Genomic DNA, 19,004 nt, shown 5'->3' on the forward strand with positions numbered 1-19,004 from the left:
TAACGATTGGAAAAAATAAGGGACTGTAAAATGCTGTCCATTAATGTAGATTCACAGGTCGCTTCTTTGTCTATTCAATACACAAATGACAGCTCATCCTGGTTAACGAACTGAATACTAAGACTACTGTAAAGACTGACACCTACACAGGCAGCACAAAGGAATATAACGCCTAAACAATGCAAACTGATAGGTCACTTCCTTATCACAGACGACCGTTCATCCTGATATTCCTCGTTGATGAACAGAACAACAAGACTACAGTCAAGACTGACACACAAGCAGATGTTGTGATAAGAAGCAGAAAACTGGAATATAATGCTTTCTATGAATGTAGATTTATACATCACATTCTTATCTGTGTGATAGCCATTTAATTGGTCATCCTGCTCCTCCTGGTTCATGAATGGAATGCCAAAACTACAGTGAAGACTGACACAGACATTTGCTATAATGGAAAGTAAAAAAAACTAGAAGATTTTTGCACGTTTGCCCTTCAGACCGACCCCCCCCCCCCATCCCCCTATAAATAGACAGGGGCCAATTCTCCCTCCTCGCTGTCATCCAGAGGAATTGCAGTCATACTTGTGCAGGGGGTGGGATGATGGAAAAGTCTGTCGTCCTGTATAGCGTTTCACTGACCTTCAGCGTCCACACTCCGACAGCTGACTGACAGCGGAGAACCTATGCGCCCCCCCCCCCCAAGACAATTACATAGCCAGCAATTCCTGGAGTGCCAATCCAACATCAAGCCTGCGGGTTGTCACCTGAGCAATACTAGAACTACAACTCTCATCTTCCTGTAGACGACATAGTGTCAGACCTTAGGAGTCACCATGATGACATAATGTACAGGAAATGAACTACTACCCCCATCATTTACAGGGTAAAAATCATGAGAAAGTAAGACAAGAAAAACCAACATATAATCAAAAGGATAGTAAAGTTTATTTTAACCCCTTTAAGGATACGCCCTAGTTTGGCACTTCAAGAGGTTGTTCACCCCCCAGGGATCTTTTCCGCAGCACCCCCCCCCCCCTCTATTGGCGTCGCTGGGTCACGTGATGGCTGCGGCCAGTCACAGGAGCGATGGAGTGTCGGACTGCGCAGGGACACGCTCCCAACTGGTCACACCCAGCTGGACCTTCAATGCAAACTGCAGGCAATTAATTCATAACTACTAGCAGGAATAATAGAGGAACGGCAAAACTTGAGAGCGATGAGCATAGGTGCTGCAGAACTGTTATTACAGGTGAGACACGTCAGGAGAGGCGAGTGCTCCTCGGACTATTTATGGAGCGGAGGCTGAGAGGCAGAAGGCGCTGAATGCCTCGTTCACGGAGAACCAACACGCCTCATGTATTCTAGCGAGGCGGACATGTGGGCGTCTATCCCGCCCCGCAGATCTGAGGGGCCATATATAGCAAGGCCATAAATTCCTCCTATAAACACAGGCCGCTGTTTCCAGGGAACGTCATAATATTGAAGTGTTGACGGCGCAAAATAAACCCAAGATTTGGAAAGTCGCCTTAACCTGGGGAAGGGCCGCGACCGTCAGGCGAGAATGGGCGCTTATGAAAATTTCTGGAAAAAAAAAAAGAGTGATCTGACAACCTATGAGAGCGTCAGCAAGCAGCCTTAACCCCTTAATGACACAGCAAAAAAATAAAAATACATTTCAGCAGCCAAACTATTTCACTGACGCGGCTGTAGTATTTTTTTTGTTTTTTTGTTGGTGCTGTTTGGGGGGTACTTCTTACCCCGGGCTTCCACGCTTAGTCGTCCCCCCCTCCCCCAACTGCCAATGGATCCCTTGTGTAAACAATGGATGTGTCAGCCATGGCTCACAAGATGGTAGTGGTCATGTGATTTGATCACATGCCTCTTCTGCATCAGTGCCTTCAGCGCCTGCGCAGAGACATAAGACTATGTTGCCTCTGCGCGTGCAGTGAAGAGGTGTGTGTGTGTGTGTGTGTCGGACCCTCCCTAATCAATAAAATCGTGGACAACCCCTTCAAAGAGTATCTGTCCACTTTCCTGATATGCCTGTTTAGTAAATATTTTCTTAATTGTGTTGTTCCTCTGTTACTCCTCCAGGAAATATGTGATTAAATTGACAACGGGAGGCATAACTATTGCTTGCGTCAATGCGGCAAGTCCCTATACACTCTGATACAGACAGAGGTCACTGCGTAGGGACACACTCTACTGAGTAGGGACACACTCTACTGAGTAAATATCCAGCAATCAATTTATTAATACATTTCCAGGAGGAATAACAGAGGAAAAAGTCAAAACAGAGTTCTAAGAAAGGATGATCCACAATACTCTCCCTTAAAGGCATTACCTTGAGGGAAGAACGGCAGCGCACGCCCATAACACGGGCCCAGAGCGTCTCCGTGTGCCGTGACAGCGTGCAATGCTGTGCGCGCCGCCCTCTGCACTGGACAATCACTACCTGTTGGGGGGTTTCTTGACAATAAACTAATCAAAATCAGCTGGGAGGCGGGGCTTAGACTATATCCGATGCAGACAGAGCCACTCCCCCTTTGCCAAACTTCCTGCTTCAGAAGCCTATCACGGGGAGGGGACATAATGAAATGTCCCTTTAAGATAAAGTATCAGAAGATAAACAGCACAGCGGACCCCGGGGCCCCTCTCACCTCAGCTCTTTTGAGCATCTCCCATTTATTCAGGATCTTCATGGCAAACACCTTATCCGTATTTTTCAATTTCACCACGGCAACCTGCGAGAAAAAAGATGGCAAGAGGTCAGAGCTAGCGGCATGCAGGATGGGGGGGGGTCATTTGTAGCGGAGAGTGTGACATCATCGGGCCAATGCCGAAATAAGTCAGTACAGACCCGTACGGTGCCGCGTGGCCGCAGTCAAGTTGCATTTCTCCCCGATTCAAAAGCATTTCCATGGAAACAACTTGTTTATGTAAACTATGCAACAAAGTATCAGGATCATCACAAATACAATAATAGAAATAAAGGTGCTCTTCCCCTTTAAGAAATATTTTATTGGGTAATAACTTGATTTCTCATAAATCTCATCTTTTTTTTTTTTGCTACTTTTTACTGTAATCTTCAGCTGTAACCCCGCCTCGGAGCCCACGCGGTATTCTATAGGACACAACATGGCGGTAATATCCCTACATTCCCGGTAACCTATTTTGCGGAAGTGGAACGCTGACAGTATTTTCTATTAGGAACGCTCTCGCTCGCATCGGAAAAGGGCCAAATGTAATCAGTGAATGTTAGCGACCGGACCACAGACAGAAAACAACTAGGAGGGTCTCGGGGGAGGGGGAGGTCAGGCTGGCTGTCAGAGTGTAAGCTCTGCAGAGTGCGTCCTGGCAACTACATGGTTAATGAGACGCTTTACTGTGAGCCATGAGACACGTACAACCTCGCTAGGCGCCTCATTTACTGATTTTCCTATAAGCTCAGAAATCCTGCATTAGAAAGAGAGATCTGTGCAAGATCCTTTCCTAAAATACTCTGTGCTGCTGTGAATGCTGCTCCTTTCTAGTCTGTGACTTCCCGCTTGTCTCCATCCCCTTCTTCACGTCATGACACTTAACGACACGTGTGGACAGGTCACCCGCACACCGCAAGATTTGCATGCCGTCCCTCTCCTGAAATACTCTGTGCTGCTGGAGAACCTGCCCGCGTCACTATGTAACCCTCAGTCTGTAACCTCCCATTTGTCCTCATCCTCCGCCTCACACCATGACACTACCCATCACATACGGCCCTGTCCTCCCGAGATACTCCATCACACTCACCTCCTGAAATACTCTGTGCTGCTGGGAAGCCTGCTCTTTCTTCCATGCCAGTGCCCTCCCCATTTGTCTCTATTCCCCCCTCCTCAAATGATATTGCCCCGTCCTATACAGACTGGACGGGTCAGTACCTCCCACATGACCTCTCCTGTAATACTCTGTGCTGCTGGGGGGCTCTGCTCCTCCCACTGTGTAACTCTCAGTCTATAGCATCTCACAAGTCTGCATCCCCCTCCTCAGATTATGACACTGCCCCTGTCCCATGCAGACCTGTTTCCATTAACATCATCACCCCTCTCCTGAAATACTCTGTGCTGCTACTGATCACACAACAAGACGGGGTCAGGGATCGCTGTGCTGAGCCGAGCAGTGCGGATTGTGATTGCATCGCTCATCATCCACCATCTGGACGCAGCTCCCCGCCAGCAAGCCGCCAAATGTAAGTTCACATCTAAACCAATTACCCACAATTCCCATGGAAATTTAACTACTTCAAGACCGGGGCAGAGCACAGCGCACTCCTCTAGGGGCACCCTCAAATCTCAGTCAATCCAGCAAGGGTCTGACGTTCACAGCGGCACAAAGTATTTCAGGAGGCAATTATCTTGACATGGCATCATTAGGGACAAGGTTGCATGTGACAGTGGGACATAGGTGCTGCAGAACTGTTATTACACAGAGTATTTCAGGAGAGGAGAGCATGGATCTTGTAGGAGTACTTTTATGTAATGATGCTGATGAGGGCAGGGGAAATGAAGGTAGATATGTTGGGGGTGACAGCAGCACAGAGTATTTTAGGAGAGGAGTGGGAGGCGGTATGGATATGTGGGTGAAGTGAAGGCAGTGATGTCAGGCTCCTGTCTATCCAATCCAGTAATACCAGGATATAAAATCCCCTACGCCAGCAGCTACATGGTTAAACACGGATCTGCGCTGGCAGTAAGAATGGTAACCGGATCCGGAGGACACAATGACCCCGGCGCCGCTCATCTCCAACCAACTGCTACCCCAACGACAGCGCAAATCACACTCCAGGAAAAACGGATACATTGTGTGCAACTCTGTAGCAGTCTGAGGGGCGGAGCATGACCTGTAACTCTGTATCTGTGTGTAAATCCCGCCCCCCCAGCACACAGTGTGTCAGTTTTTTCCTGGAGAGCTCCTTTACCATCAGAAAACCCTGAAGTCGCCTTCTTTTGATGCTTCGTTAAAGGGGTTGTCCTGGACAAGAGGCTGATTCTTCCAACCCCTTTAAGAATACTATTCAGCATTTCGGACGGTTTCTACGGCAGGTGTCGCCCATCTTCCTCAGTTATATAGAGATACAGGGCTCCGCTCAGGACCAGCACTTCACCAGGCAGATTACAGGAAAGCTGGGTTGTCACCTAACTAACAGCTGAATAGAATCAAAGAGGTCAAGCCCGTCTTTTCCCTAGAGATGGCGCCACTCTTCTTCACAGGTGGTGTTTAGTACTGCACCTAATCCCCATTCAAAGAAATAGCAAACACAACCCAGGAGGGATGCCGTCCCTTAAAGGGGGTGTGCCAAGCTTTCAAGTTATCCCCTATCCACAGGGGAGGAGACAACAAACTGATTGGTGGGGGTCTGACACCTGGAGAATGAGGGTCCCGTCCCAGTGTCCCAATGGAGTGACAGTCCGCTCACACTGTACTCGGCTATCTCCGGTAGTCCCATAGAGAATGAATGGAACAGCAAGGAGTGGTCTCCCGCTCCATCAGGATCGGGGGGGAGGACCCCCGCTGATCAATTAGCTGTTCCCTATTCTGTGGATATGAGGATAAGGTGAAAACGTGGCACAACCCCTTTAAAAAAGGAATTATATCAGAACCTGGAAGCTTGCACTGGATCAGAACACCATCGGAAAGATGGCAGCCTCATCCTCTTCACGAGAGGTTAATTATTGTCTTCACCTCCTGACTCGTGTGTGGCTGTTGCTCTGTCTCTTCCCCATGCTTTACACTGCAGGACTGCTTCATTGGTTGCACAAGCTCAGCAGGAAGTTAGTAAATGGATAGCTGGAGAAAAACAAGCAGCTAAACCGCCAGTGAGCAATGCACATGGACAAAGGGGAGGGGCGTTAATAAGGGGCGGAGCCTGGATACCATTCTGATAATCCAGCGGCTGTCAGCTCCCACGCCGGATTACAGAAATGAACCGATTTTTACAGCGTACAATCAGAGCGTTCCTCACCTCCCCGAAAGCGCCTCTTCCGATCACCTTGAGGATTTCGAAATCCTCCTTGTGGAGTCTCAGCTGCTTCAATTTTTCGGCAAATGGTTTGGCTGCAAAAAAAAAATTAAAAAAATAAGCAACGTCACTTTAAAAGGAAGTAACGAGAAGTCATGAAATCTACGACAGCAGCGGCACAAATCTCCCAGAGCTGAAGGTCTGTTGCAATGTATCAGTCCAGGTGAAATGTACCAGTCGGGATCCTGACACAACAGTAACAAACCATCAGCTGTCAGAAGTATTGGGTCTGGATAGGATCTCAGCCTCTGGGGAGGGTAATCAGGGATGCTCCCATTCACTGACAGCAAGCAGAGATACTGAAAAAGGACAAATTGAAACATAAAGAGGCAAATTTATTAGGTAAAGGGTTTTTCTGAGATTCTGATATTGGGAACCTATGATCAGCTGTCTGAGGAGGTAGCTTAGCAAGCACAGCGCCATCCACTGGATAGTGGCAGTGTTTGGTATTGCATTCACTTGAATAGGCACCTAGGCCACGTGAGGTCACCGTCCACGGAAGAGACTGAAGGGACCGGATAGGTTATCAATATTAAACACTCGGACAACCGGGATGGTGTAGATGGGGCACATTTATTTTGTGTTTTAGACACTTTTCGTGCCTCGCTCAATGGGGGGAGGGGCTTTTAGCTGGAAAAGGGGAGTGGCTTTCCAGCAAGGGGGCGCGGCTTGAAATGTGATCGGCTGTACACAAATGTTCTGCCACTTTCCTGACATCATCCCATACAATGGTTTCGATGAGGACTATGTAATTCTTGATTTGACCTGTGGAGGCGCTGCAGGGCTACTGGACACTTTAGGCCCCATGCACGCGGCCGTGCCAATATTGACATCCGCAAATATACGGGCTCCGGCCGTACGCACACCCTATCACAGATGAGAACCCATTCACTTAAATGGGTCCGCAATCCAGAAGGTGCGGTGCGGAACAGAGGCACAGGACCCCACGGAGTGTTTCCGTAGGGCTTCTCGCCATGTGACTGCAAATTGCGCTCCCCAATGTACGGAACGGCTGACCAACGACCGTGTGCATGAGGCCTTACTGATAGGATTCCTCCGGATTACAGCTGATCACCGGAGATCTCAGAACCAGGACTATATCCATAGCAGAGGACCCCTTTAATAGTTCTCATAGAGATATTCTGTCTGCACGTCAAATCACACGTTCCGAATACACAAGAACGTTTCCCAGAAAAAAGGAAACTCTCGATGGTGGAAAAATCCTGCGCATTACCACTGCTGTGCCAGTGCCGAAATGTCCACCTCAGGCATCGTTTTACAGTAATGGATGTATTTCTGGAGTGTAATAATATTACAGGCTATAGCTACTAGAGAGGGGTCGTTCATCCAGGGAGTTAGGGTCCATTCACACGTCCGTTGTTTCTTTCCTGATCTGTTCCGTTTTTTGCGGAACAGATCAGGACCAGTTCTGCACCCATTAATTTTCAATGGGTCCTGGAAAAAAAAAATCGGACAACACAGTGTGTGCTGTCCGTTTCCGTTGTTCCGTTCCGCATGTCCAATTAAATATAAAACATGTCCTATTCTTTTCCGCAAAAATCGGATCCTGGTACAATACAAAGTCAATGGTTCCGCAAAAAATGGATGACATTCGTATGTCATCACGTATGTCATCCGTTTTATGCGGAATCCGTTCCTGGAAATTAAAACCTGCCCACAGAAATCACTTCACTTTTTCTTTAAATTTTTTTTCAAAGAAATCAAAACAACTTTATTTGCTTTATGAAATTTATACATGTTTCCGTTTTTTGCGGATCCGCAAAAAAACGGATGACATACGGAAACATTTTCAGGAACAACGGATCCGCAAAAAACGGACCGAAATTCGGGATATAGAAAAATACTGACGTGTGAATGTAGCCTTATTTTGATTGGAGTTGGGAAGGAATTTCCCCCCCCCCCCCCCCCCCCCTTGCCTTCTTCTGGATCAGCTTGCAGGATGACAGGCCGAACTGGATGGACAAATGTCTTTTTTCGGCCTTATGTACTAAGTATGTACACAGTGACTCCACCAGCAGAATAGTGAGTGCAGCTCTGGAGTATAATACAGGCTGTAACTCAGGATCAGTACAGGATAAGTAATGTATGTACACAGTGACTGCACCAGCAGAATAGTGAGTGCAGCTCTGGAGTATAATACAGGATGGAACTCAGGGTCAGTACAGGATAAGTAATGTATGTACACAGTAACTGCACCAGCAGAATAGTGAGTGCAGCTCTGGGGTATAATACAGGATGTAACTCAGGATCAGTACAGGATAAGTAATGTATGTACACAGTGACTGCACCAGCAGAATAGTGAGTGCAGCTCTGGAGTATAATACAGGATGTTACTCAGGGTCAGTACAGGATAAGTAATGTATGTACACAGTAACTGCACCAGCAGAATAGTGAGTGCAGCTCTGGAGTATAATACAGGATGTAACTCAGGATCAGTACAGGATAGGTAATGTATGTACACAGTGACTCCACCAGCAGAATAGTGAGTGCAGCTCTGGAGTATAATACAGGATGTAACTCAGGATCAGTACAGGATAAGTAATGTAATGTATGTATGTACACAGTGACTGCACCGGCAGAATAGTGAGTGCAGCTCTGGAGTATAATACAGGATGTAACTCAGGATCAGTACAGGATAAGTAATGTAATGTATGTACACAGTGACTTCACCAGCAGAATAGTGAGTGCAGCTCTGGAGTATAATACAGGATGTTACTCAGAATCAGTACAGGATAAGTAATGTAATGTATGTACACAGTGACTGCACCAGCAGAATAGTGAGTGCAGCTCTGGAGTATAATACAGGATGTAACTCAGGATCAGTACAGGATAAGTAATGTAATGTATGTACACAGTGACTGCACCAGCAGAATAGTGAGTGCAGCTCTGGAGTATAATACAGGATGTAACTCAGGATCAGTACAGGATAAGTAATGTAATGTATGTACACAGTGACTGCACCAGCAGAATAGTGAGCGCAGCTCTGGAGTATAATACAGGATGTAACTCAGGATCAGTACAGGATAAGTAATGTAATGTATGTACACAGTGACTGCACCAGCAGAATAGTGAGTGCAGCTCTGGAGTATAATACAGGGTGTAACTCAGGATCAGTACAGGATAAGTAATGTATGTACACAGTGACTGCACCAGCAGAATAGCGAGTGCAGCTCTGGAGTATAATACAGGATGTAACTCAGGATCAGTACAGGATAAGTAATGTAATGTATGTACACAGTGACTGCACCAGGAGAATAGTGAGTGCAGCTCTGCAGAATAATACAGGATGTGACGGTTTCCATTCTGTGCAGAATGGGCATGGTCACATGCTCCTCTACAGACAATGTCTGGCCACATCACTTCTGAAGTCAGTCAATGGCCGCAGCGGAGCACGTGACCATGCCCATGCTGCACTGGATAGAAACACTCCAGGGACTGCATCATGGACACACTGGAGCGGCAGGATGCAGGTAAGTATGAATCCCCAACTCAGTGATGCAGGCTGCGGGCACTTGATAAAATATCCTTTTTCCCCAGAGAACCCCTTTAAGGAGCAGAATTTGCAGGAATAAAACTTCATATTCTCACTACTCCTGATAAAAACAAAAAGTATATTTGTCCTGCTCTCCCCAGTCCCTACCTAGCCCTGTCAGTCATTTGTATGTACACGGTGACTGCACCAGCAGAATAGTGAGTGCAGCTCTGGAGTATAATACAGAATGTAATTCAGGATCAGTACAGGATAAGTAATGTATGTACACAGTGACTGCACCAGCAGAATAGTGAGTGCAGCTCTGGAGGATAATACAGGATGTAACTCCGGGTCAGTACAGGATAAGTAATGTAATGTATGTACACGGTGACTGCACCAGCAGAATAGTGAGTGCAGCTCTGGAGTATAATGCATGATGTAATTCAGGATCAGTACAGGATAAGTAATGTATGTACACAGTGACTGCACCAGCAGAATAGTGAGTGCAGCTCTGAAGTATAATACAGGATGTAACTCAGGATCAGTACAGGATAAGTAATGTAATGTATGCACACAGTGACTGCACCAGCAGAATAGTGAGTGCAGCTCTGGAGTATAATACAGGATGTAACTCAGGATCAGTACAGGATAAGTAATGTATGTACACAGTGACTGCACCAGCAGAATAGTGAGTGCAGCTCTGGAGTACAATACAGGATGTAACTCAGGATCAGTACAGGATAAGTAATGTAATGTATGTACACAGTGACTGCACCAGCAGAATAGTGAGTGCAGCTCTGGAGTATAATACAGAACAAGTAATGTGATGTATGTACTGTTTATACGGACAATGAGCAGACGGTTCACAGATACATTCCATAAATTGCTCAGTAATCAAATAAATATCAACCAAGATTTTCCTTGAAACCTAAATCTCTTCTTTAGTTTTATATTATTGGGTCAGATAATCAGCCGCAGCATTCCTGGCGGATAGACGTGAATGCAGATTATGCGCAGATTGGCGGGAACATTCCGGGGGTTATTCCCAAGGGTCGCCCGCGCTCAGTAAACACGTAAACATTCATTAGCGAGCGGACGGTGAAGATATCATCAATATCCATTTCCAGGGATGGCTACCGGGCGATGTAAGACGCAGGGCGGGCATCGTGGGAAATCTCCTGCGCGTCTTGTGAGGAGTGGGGGGGGGGGGGTGACGTGAGCAGAGGCTGCAGAGCATGGCCGACTGTGAATGGGCCCGAGGAGATTCATTCACCTCCAACACCCGCAATGAATGAATGAAGCTGCGGCCTCCCATTGAGCGGGGGAGGGGCAGCCTCATTATACGGCAGGCGGTGAATGAAGAGACGCGGCCAGAAAGCCTTATCACCGGCGCTGCAGGGTGAACATGACATCTGCTGTCACCATGGCAACAGCGGCCATCTTGTGGCCTCATCGCTGCTAATGTGAATGGGGTCCGCTGATGTATTTCGGAGGCAGAGACGTCGCCAGCGTTCTTCTTGGAAGCCATCTTGTAGGGCAAACGTCAATAATAGGATCAGTCTGTATTTGTTACTGGGGGTCTCTATTTCTAATGGAGTCTGGTCCGGGGGAGGGGGGGGGGTCTCTATTTTTAAGGGAGTCAGGGCTGGGGCTCTTTTTAGGGGAGTCTGGGATCTGCATTTCACGACCGTTGTGTGTTTTGCGCTCCGCAAATCACGGATCCGCGAAACACAGATGGCGTACGTGTGCGTTCTGCAATTTGCGGATCGGCACGGGCAGCTATTGATATAACTGCCTATTCTTGTTCGCAAAACGGACAAGAATAGGACAGGTTATATATTTTTTGTGGATAACGATGTGCTGTCCGCATCTTTTGCGGCCCCATTGAAGTGAATGTGTCCGCATCCGAGCCGCCAAAACTGCGGCTCGGACGCGGACCCGAACAACGGCAGTGTGCATGAGGCCTAGGGCTACTTTAACACCTGCGTTAGGTGCGGATCCGTCTGGTGTCTGCACAGACGGATCTGCACCTATAATGCCTACGATTGTATCCGTTCAGAACGGATCCGTCTGCATTACATTAGAAACGGATCCGTTTTTACTTACACTGAAAGTCAATGGGACGCGGATCCGTTTTCAATTGCACCATATTGTGTCAGTGAAAAAAGGATTCGTCCCCATTGACTTACATTGTAAGTCAGGACGGATCCGTTTGGCTCCGCATCGTCAGGCGGACACCAAAACGCTGCAAGCAGCCTCCAGAGCGGAATGGAGACGGAACGGAGGCAAACTGATGCATTCTGAGCGGATCCGCATCCATTCAGAATGTATTGGGGCAAAACTGATCCGTTTGGGGCCGCGTGTGAGAGCCCTGAAACGGATCTCAAAAACGGAAAGCCAAAACGCCAGTGTGAAAGTAGCCTAAGTCATGGCAACCAGACATTATGTGATATTTTAAGATAGGATCTCTGCTCACTGCCAATGAATGGGGACATACCTGTTCACAAAAATCAGCACAGATCTGATATTGCCAACAGCTGAGAGTTTGTCACAGTTGTATCCAGTCTAGACAATCCAAACGCCCGACTCCAGACTGATACGTTGCAACAAACTATCAGGAGTGGAGAGAGAGGAGCGCTGCTGCTGTGCTGCGCCCGGCGTGCCCTCCTGTGCTGCGCCCGGCGTGCCCTCCTGTGCTGCGCCCCGGCGTGCCCTCCTGTGCTGCGCCCCGGCGTGCCCTCCTGTGCTGCGCCCCGGCGTGCCCTCCTGTGCTGCGCCCCGGCGTGCCCTCCTGTGCTGCGCCCCGGCGTGCCCTCCTGTGCTGCGCCCCGGCGTGCCCTCCTGTGCTGCGCCCCGGCGTGCCCTCCTGTGCTGCGCCCCGGCGTGCCCTCCTGTGCTGCGCCCCGGCGTGCCCTCCTGTGCTGCGCCCCGGCGTGCCCTCCTGTGCTGCGCCCCGGCGTGCCCTCCTGTGCTGCGCCCCGGCGTGCCCTCCTGTGCTGCGCCCCGGCGTGCCCTCCTGTGCTGCGCCCCGGCGTGCCCTCCTGTGCTGCGCCCCGGCGTGCCCTCCTGTGCTGCGCCCCGGCGTGCCCTCCTGTGCTGCGCCCCGGCGTGCCCTCCTGTGCTGCGCCCCGGCGTGCCCTCCTGTGCTGCGCCCCGGCGTGCCCTCCTGTGCTGCGCCCCGGCGTGCCCTCCTGTGCTGCGCCCCGGCGTGCCCTCCTGTGCTGCGCCCCGGCGTGCCCTCCTGTGCTGCGCCCCGGCGTGCCCTCCTGTGCTGCGCCCCGGCGTGCCCTCCTGTGCTGCGCCCCGGCGTGCCCTCCTGTGCTGCGCCCCGGCGTGCCCTCCTGTGCTGCGCCCCGGCGTGCCCTCCTGTGCTGCGCCCCGGCGTGCCCTCCTGTGCTGCGCCCCGGCGTGCCCTCCTGTGCTGCGCCCCGGCGTGCCCTCCTGTGCTGCGCCCCGGCGTGCCCTCCTGTGCTGCGCCCCGGCGTGCCCTCCTGTGCTGCGCCCCGGCGTGCCCTCCTGTGCTGCGCCCCGGCGTGCCCTCCTGTGCTGCGCCCCGGCGTGCCCTCCTGTGCTGCGCCCCGGCGTGCCCTCCTGTGCTGCGCCCCGGCGTGCCCTCCTGTGCTGCGCCCCGGCGTGCCCTGCTGTGCTGCGCCCCGGCGTGCCCTGCTGTGCTGCGCCCCGGCGTGCCCTGCTGTGCTGCGCCCGGCGTGCCCTCCTGTGCTGCGCCCGGCGTGCCCTCCTGTGCTGGGCCCGGCGTGCCCTCCTGTGCTGCGCCCCGGCGTGCCCTCCTGTGCTGCGCCCCGGCGTGCCCTCCTGTGCTGCGCCCCGGCGTGCCCTGCTGTGCTGCGCCCCGGCGTGCCCTGCTGTGCTGCGCCCCGGCGTGCCCTGCTGTGCTGCGCCCGGCGTGCCCTCCTGTGCTGCGCCCGGCGTGCCCTCCTGTGCTGGGCCCGGCGTGCCCTCCTGTGCTGGGCCCGGCGTGCCCTCCTGTGCTGGGCCCGGCGTGCCCTCCTGTGCTGGGCCCGGCGTGCCCTGCTGTGCTGGGCCCGGCGTGCCCTGCTGTGCTGGGCCCGGCGTGCTGCGCCCGGCGTGCCCTGCTGATGTGCTGCACCCGGCGTGCCCTGCTGTGCTGCGCCCAGCGTGCCCTGCTGTGCCGCGCCAAAATAAAAAAAAACGACACCTTTGCAGTGAAATAAGACAATGTGCAGAGCATTATGGGAGACGTCTGTCCGCACAGCGCTAGAAGGTTTTCAAGGACGCCCAGCAAAATTCTGATGTGACTCGAGTACAACCAGAGAAGAGGGGCTACGTTTTAAAGCGCTTGGCTGGATAATCAAGGTTTAATCAGAGCATGTTGAGAGTTGTAGTTTCTCAATTTTTCCATCTCTGGGCGCTACACACAAGCATAAGAAAAGTCATTGAACCCACTTGGCACTTGAGGACAGAAATTTACACACAGTGCCAGGCGACTCTGGTATCACAACACAGGGCGACGCCATGACATGCACAGGCTGCAAAACACAAGGCGAAATAACAGCCTGCAAAACGCGGAAATCAAAACAAAGAAGCTGCAAAAAAAATAATTATATATATACATACAGTACAGACCAAAAGTTTGGACACACCTTCTCATTCAAGAGTTTTCTTTATTTTCATGACTATGGAAATTGTAGATTCACACTGAAGGCATCAAAACTATGAATTAACACATATGGAATTATATACATAACAAAAAAGTGTGAAACAACTGAAAATATGTCATATTCTAGGTTCTTCAAAGTAGCCACCTTTTGCTTTGATTACTGCTTTGCACACTCTTGGCATTCTCTTGATGAGCTTCAAGAGGTAGTCACCTGAAATGGTCTTCACTTCACAGGTGTGCCCTGTCAGGTTTAATAAGTGGGATTTCTTGCCTTACGCTGGGGTCCGGACCTGAGCATTCGCGATGGAGCGCTCTGTATGTGCGATTGTACAGGCGTTTGCAATCGCGCATACAGAGACAAGCGAACGCCCATTGTCGCGCATTCCCGCTGAAGTCTATGTACGGGAACGCGCGACAAGACGCCCCAAAGAAGCTCATGTACTTCTTGGGGCGTTGGGCGTTTTACAGCGCGATCGTACGCGCTGTAAAACGCTCAGGTGAGAACCATTCCCATAGGGAATCATTGGTTCTTGCCTGTTGAGCGTTTTACAGCGGGAAAGGAACGCGCTGTAAAACGCTCAGGTGTGAACCCAGCCTTATAAATGGGGTTGGGACCATCAGTTGCGTTGTGGAGAAGTCAAGTGGATACACAGCTGATAGTCCTACTGAATAGACTGTTAGGGTACTTTCACGCTTGCGTTGTTTGATTCCGGCAGGCGGTTCTGTTGCCTGAACTGACTGCCTGATCAGGCAAACTGTATGCAAATGGTTGTCATTTTTTCTGACTGATCAGGCATTTTTCAGCCTGAAAAATGCATTGCAATACCGGATCCGTTTTTCCGGTGTCATCAGGCAAAACGGATCAGTTTTGGTTTTTTTCTCATTTTTTAAAGGTCTGCGCATGCGCAGACCGGAAGGACGGATCCGGCATTCCGGTATTTTGAATGCCGGATCAGGCACTAATACATTCCTATGGAAAAAAATGCCGGACCGGCATTCAGGCAAGTCTTCAGTTTTTTTTCGCCGGAGATAAAACCGTAGCATGCTACGGTTTTCTCTTTTGCCTGATCATTCAAAATGACTGAACTGAAGACATCCTGATGCATCCTGAATGGATTACTCTCTATTCAGAATACATGGGGATAAAACTGATCAGTTCTTTTCTGGTATAGAGCCCCTGTGACGGAACTCTGTGCCGGAAAAGAAAACCGCTAATGTGAAAGTAGCCTTAGAATTTGTATTATGGCAAGAAAAAAGCAGCTAAGTAAAGAAAAACGAGTGGCCATCATTACTTGAAGAAATGAAGGTCAGTCAGTCTGAAAAATTGGGAAAACTTTGAAAGTGTCCCCAAGTGCAGTCACAAAAACCATCAAGCGCTACAAAGAAACTGGCTCACATGCGGACCGCCCCAGGAAAGGAAGACCAAGAGTCACCTCTGCTGCGGAGGATAAGTTCATCCGAGTCACCAGCCTCAGAAATCGCAGGTTAACAGCAGCTCAGATTAGAGACCAGGTCAATGCCACACAGAGTTCTAGCAGCAGACACATCTCTAGAGCAACTGTTAAGAGGAGACTGTGTGAATCAGGCCTTCATGGTAGAATATCTGCTAGGAAACCACTGCTAAGGACAGGCAACAAGCAGAAGAGACTTGTCTGGGCTAAAGAACACAAGGAATGGACATTAGACCAGTGGAAATCTGTGCTTTGGTCTGATGAGTCCAAATTTTAGATCTTTGGTTCCAACCACCGTGTCTTTGTGCGATGCAGAAAAGGTGAACGGATGGACTCTACACGCCTGGTTCCCACCGTGAAGCATGGAGGAGGAGGTGTGATGGTGTGGGGGTGCTTTGCTGGTGACACTGTTGGGGATTTATTCAAAATTGAAGGCATACTGAACCAGCATGGCTACCACAGCATCTTGCAGCGGCATGCTATCCCATCCGGTTTGCGTTTAGTTGGACCATCATTTATTTTTCAACAGGACAATGACCCCAAACACACCTCCAGGCTGTGTAAGGGCTATTTGACCATGAAGGAGAGTGATGGGGTGCTGCGCCAGGTGACCTGGCCTCCACAGTCACCGGACCTGAACCCAATCAAGATGGTTTGGGGTGAGCTGGACCGCAGAGTGAAGGCAAAAGGGCCAACAAGTGCTAAGCATCTCTGGGAACTCCTTCAAGACTGTTGGAAGACCATTCCAGGTGACTACCTCTTGAAGCTCATCAAGAGAATGCCAAGAGTGTGCAAAGCAGTAATCAAAGCAAAAGGTGGCTACTTTGAAGAACCTAGAATATGACATATTTTCAGTTGTTTCACACTTGATTGTTATGTATATAATTCCACATGTGTTAATTCATAGTTTTGATGCCTTCAGTGTGAATCTACAATTTCCATAGTCATGAAAATAAAGAAAACTCTTTGAATGAGAAGGAGTGTCCAAACTTTTGGTCTGTACTGTATATATATATATACACACACACACACACACGTACACGTGTCAGCCTTCACTGCGGCTCTTGAATTCTAATCAAGAGCCAAAATGCTTAGGTGAAGAGCTACAGCTCCATATATTACTACGCCTTTGTCCATGGGGTAAGAAGGTCCCAGGAAAGGCCACGCTGTCCTGGTGTTTGCATTGTAGGCAGGTCTGCATGTTTGTGTAACGTCTGGGACGTCATCGCTGATGACCGAGCACATGGACCGTCCCTTCTACTAATCCCACGGAAAAAAAAGCATTGCATGGGAAGGTTCTCATTGTCCCTATAGACTCAAGGGACAATGAGGCCGAGCGGAGGTCTCCACATCCATCACCCAAGAGCCCTGGGCTCCATACTTTTGCACTGATTTTATACCCTTGGAGTACTTTGCTTATTTCGCCTGCAGGGGGAGCTGCAGAAAAAGGAAATTTGATGGAGGTACCTGAAGGCACGAGTCATGGGTAGTGTTGAGTGAACTTGTGTTTTAAGTTCGGGTTATCGAAGAATCGCGTTATAGATTCTAAATTTCATTATGGTCCGTGGTAGCGGAATCCATAATGGAATACTTCTATAACCCGAACTTTAGACGCCAAACTTAAAACACAAGTTCGCTCAACAGTAGTCATGAGGCGCTCTCCTGGTGTTGTAGTGGGGTCATAACAGCAGCCATGGCTGAACATTTAGTTTTCGCCAGGGTCAGACCCCACTAAAACCCCCAGGGTCTAAGTTCCTACAGTAGACCTCATATTCAGACTCTACCCTGCTCCACAGCTTAGACAGAAAGGACTCCATGAGATGTACACAACATGCTCCAAGCTGTGACCTTTACAGTAGTAGAATTTCCCCTGCCGATTCAGAGCCCTGCAGATTATGGCCCTGAGCTCCCTCTAGTGGTGGCTGTATATATCTGTATGCAGTAATCTCCTGAGCTCCCTCTAGTGGTGGCTGTATATATCTGTATGCAGTAAGCTCCTGAGCTCCCTCTAGTAGTGGCTGTATATATCTGTATGTAGTAATCTCCTGAGCTCCCTCTAGTGGTGGCTGTATATATCTGTATGCATTAAGCTCCTGAGCTCCCTCTAGTGGTGGCTGTATATACCTGTATGCAGTAATCTCCTGAGCTCCCTCTAGTGGTGGCTGTATATATCTGTATGCAGTAATCTCCTGAGCTCCCTCTAGTGGTGGCTGTATATATCTGTATGTAGTAATCTCCTGAGCTCCCTCTAGTGGTGGCTGTATATATCTGTATGCAGTAATCTCCTGAGCTCCCTCTAGTGGTTTCTGTATATATCTGTATGCAGTAATCTCCTGAGCTCCCTCTAGTGGTGGCTGTAAATATCTGTATGTAGTAATCTCCTGAGTGCCCTCTAGTGGTGGCTGTATATATCTGTATGCAGTAAGCTCCTGAGCTCCCTCTAGTGGTGGCTGTATATATCTGTATGTAGTAATCTCCTGAGCTCCCTCTAGTGGTGTCTGTATATATCTGTATGTAGTAATCTCCTGAGCTCTCTCTAGAGGTGGCTGTATATATCTGAATGCAGTAATCTCCTGAGCTCCCTCTAGTGGTGGCTGTATATATCTGTATGCAGTAATCTCCTGAGCTCCCTCTAGTGATGGATGTATATATCTGTATGCAGTAATCTCCTGAGCTCTCTCTAGAGGTGGCTGTATATATCTGCATGTAGTAATCTCCTGAGCTCCCTCTAGTGGTGGCTGTATATATCTGTATACAGTAATCTCCTGAGCTCCCTCTAGTGGTGGCTGTATATATCTGTATGCAGTAATCTCCTGAGCTCCCTCTAGTGGTGGCTGTATATATCAGTATGCAGTAATCTCCTGAGCTCCTCTAGTGGTGGCTGTATATATCAGTATGCAGTAATCTCCTGAGCTCTCTCTAGTGGTGGCTGTATATATCACTATGCAGTAATCTCCTGAGCTCTCTCTAGAGGTGGCTGTATATATCTGTATGTAGTCATCTCCTGAGCTCCCTCTAGTGATGGATGTATATATCTGTATGCAGTAAGCCCCTGAGCTCCCTCTAGTGGAGGCTATATACACTCACCTAAAGAATTATTAGGAGCACCATACTAATACGGTGTTGGACCCCCTTTTGCCTTCAGAACTGCCTTAATTCTACGTGGCATTGATTCCACAAGGTGCTGATAGCATTCTTTAGAAATGTTGGCCCATATTGATAGGATAGCATCTTGCAGTTGGAGATTTGAGGGATGCACATCCAGGGCACGAAGCTCCCGTTCCACCACATCCCAAAGATGCTCTATTGGGTTGAGATCTGGTGACTGTGGGGCCATTTTAGTACAGTGAACTCATGGTCATG

General features: G+C 49.4%; 1 protein-coding gene across 1 annotated transcript in view; it reads right to left on the minus strand.

Moving 5' to 3' along the window:
• The window catches only part of CDC42BPA (CDC42 binding protein kinase alpha), a 157,453-nt gene that overhangs the window by 86,945 nt on the left and 51,504 nt on the right, over positions 1-19,004 (minus strand). Inside the window, 2 exon segments of the mRNA XM_044288549.1 lie at positions 2,664-2,747; positions 6,002-6,093. Of these exon segments, the coding sequence (XP_044144484.1) occupies positions 2,664-2,747; positions 6,002-6,093 (176 nt within the window).

This window comes from Bufo gargarizans, chromosome 4 (assembly GCF_014858855.1).
Source record: "Bufo gargarizans isolate SCDJY-AF-19 chromosome 4, ASM1485885v1, whole genome shotgun sequence".
Lineage (NCBI taxonomy): Eukaryota > Metazoa > Chordata > Amphibia > Anura > Bufonidae > Bufo > Bufo gargarizans.